The sequence below is a fragment of the Solea senegalensis genome, linkage group LG9 (assembly GCF_019176455.1).
Source record: "Solea senegalensis isolate Sse05_10M linkage group LG9, IFAPA_SoseM_1, whole genome shotgun sequence".
Taxonomy (NCBI): Eukaryota; Metazoa; Chordata; class Actinopteri; order Pleuronectiformes; family Soleidae; genus Solea; species Solea senegalensis.
The window spans coordinates 25,168,693-25,171,192 of NC_058029.1; the positions used below are offsets into that span (position 1 = coordinate 25,168,693).

The 2,500-nt window shown below is 48.0% G+C and overlaps 1 protein-coding gene across 3 annotated transcripts in view; it reads right to left on the reverse strand.

Annotated features, from left to right (window-relative positions):
- Window positions 1-130: 130 nt before the first annotated feature.
- The window catches only part of LOC122775187 (copine-4-like), a 23,356-nt gene continuing 20,986 nt past the window's right edge, over window positions 131-2,500 (reverse strand). Inside the window, exons 10-11 of one of the 3 annotated variants that reach the window (XM_044034985.1) lie at window positions 1,947-2,042; window positions 131-409 (exon numbers count right to left, since the gene is read on the reverse strand). In XM_044034985.1, coding sequence (XP_043890920.1) covers window positions 391-409; window positions 1,947-2,042 — 115 coding nt within the window. In that variant the 3' untranslated portion in view covers window positions 131-390. Of the gene's footprint in view, window positions 410-1,224; window positions 2,043-2,500 lie in introns of those variants that run through there. The other 2 variants (XM_044034987.1, XM_044034984.1) reach the window with 2 other exon arrangements.

A 2,500-nucleotide genomic window follows, 5' to 3' on the forward strand; every position in this document is an offset into this window, starting at 1 on the left:
TAGAGGTAGAGTCGGAAGAAATGTGTTTTTAGTCGGCGGCGGAAGATGTGGAGGCTTTCCGCTGTCCGGATGTCGATGGGGAGCTCGTTCCACCATTTGGGAGCGAGGACAGTGAACAGTCTCGAGTTCTGCGAATGCCTCTGCGATCCTCTCAGTGAGGGGGCAGCGAGCCGGTTTGCCAATGCAGAGCGGGGTGGGCGGGCTGAGGTTCTGCAGCCGCTCCTGCTCAGTGAACTTCCACAGCTGGATGGTGAGGAGGAAGACGTGAGGACCCGGGCTACTGAGCGTCAGCGCTTGCTCCAGCTACATCTTCATACTTTCCTGCCCAGGCTGGTGTTTCCGGTTGAGCTCTTGCCAACTCTCTTCAGACCCACCAGCACCACCCGCAGGTCAGTGCTGAGGTTGGACCCTGGAAACAACACAGTCTGTTAGAGCTTTTGAACTTCTACGCTCAGTTCACATTAGGGAGGACAGGTTTTGCATTTAGAAGTGGAACCAACATGAAAACCACAGAGCTGTCTGTGGGTGTAGAGAGAGACAAGATGGGAAATCAATGAGAGCCATTGCACAAACATTGGCCAGAGCCAGTCCAAGCATTTGGAAGAAGAAAGAAACCACGGGTGTCCAACAGGGAGACCAAGGAAAACATGGGAAACATTGAGAGAGCCTCCAGAGGGCAGGAGTGCAGGTATCACAGAAGACTAACAAGCACAACATGCTAAACACTCATTAGCAAGACAAGGTTTTATGGACTGATGAGACAAAGACCAACTTTTACCAAAGTGATGGAGAAAGAAAGGATCTGCTCATGATCCCAAACATATAAGCTCATCTCGTCATGTCATGGCGTAACACATGATGGCAGCAGCACAATGAACTCGTCTACAGAAACAACGGACAGTCAGTCAGTCAGTCATCATCTAACCGCTTTATCCTCCACCAGAGGGTTGCGGGGGGTGCTGTGCCAATCTCAGCTACATCGGGCGATAGGCGGGGTACACCCTGGACAGTTTGCCAGTCCATCGCAGGGCCACACACAGATAGAGACAAACAACCATTAACTCTCAGAGTGTCCAATTTACCTAATCCCCACATTGCATGTTTTTGGACTGTGGGAGGAAGCCGGAGAACCCGGAGAGAACCCACGCACACACGGGGAGAACATGCAAACTCCATGCAGAAAGGCCCTTGTTCCAACCAGGGCTCGAACCCGAGACTTCTCGCTGCAAGGCAAGAGTGCTAACCACTACACCACCGTGTGGCCCGAAACAACGGACATGTAGCTCTAAATGCCTCTGCACACAACCGGTCAGACCAAGGATCCAAGCAACTGAAAATGTATCAACAAATGTGCTTTCAGGGTCACACGGTGAAGGAGTGCCTAGCACTGTTGCCTTGCAGCAAAAAGAGGCGGGGTTTGTGACATAATCTGGCTGAAGGCCTTTCTGCATGGAGTTTGTGCTCGGGTTTTCTCCCACAGGCCAAAAATATGCAACGGTTCATTGTCGACTCTAAAATGATTGTTGGTGTGCCCTGCAGTTTTCAAAAATAAAAGTCTGCTTCTTAAACACAATGCTACAGTTTCAAAATAAAAGTCTGTTTCTGTGAATCCTGCTAAAACACAGCCCTGCAGTTTTCAAAATAAAAGTCCTCACTTGAACAACAATATGAAGCTACAGTAGGCAGGTTTTTATTGTTTTAATGATCAAGTATTCTATAATAGCTTTGTGATCTGAGAGAGAAACAGATGTCTGCTCCTCCAACCATGTTACAGTTCAGAACCAGAACCAAAGAACTAGAACCAGAACCAAACCCCGGAACCATCATCACTGCTGAGAGAAACTGAAGAAACCAAAAACACAACAGAGCCTCCATGTTCTGTTTTATGAGCTGACAGCACAGAGCAGCTGTGTGTGTGTGTGTGTGTGTGAGAGAGAGAGAGGTACTGTTGCCATGGCGACAGGCTGGCCCTAAATGAGTTGGGGAGCTCCGGGTCTTCCATTTTATCTCCCTCTGCCATCGGACCAATCACATGACCCCACCTGAAAGAGATCAACTGTGTGTGAGTTAAAGGTTTACTTTAGTTTGACTTTAAAGGGAGACTTGAGTTTTTTAAGAGCGCCCCCTGCTGCTGACAACCAGCCTGAGAAACAGAGGATCTAAGGCTACGACACCTTCAGAACATGTTCACGTCTTTATCTCACTGTGAACCAGTCACTCTCATAGAGAAAGTCAGTGATTTTAACACACACACGGGAGCTGCTGGTCCTCTGCTGCCTCGTGTGGTCACTTTGTGTCACTGAGTTGTCCAAATGAAAAAATATTTAAATGCCAAATTCACTAAAATACGACGTTAGAACTTAGTGATGGAGGCAGCAGTGGATCAACAACTCCTGTGTGTGTGTGTGTGTGTGTGTGCTGGTATTACTCATGTTGTGGGGACCTAAATCTGTTTACACAGTCACATTATGTAAATTACTACATTTTAAGGTGAAGATAT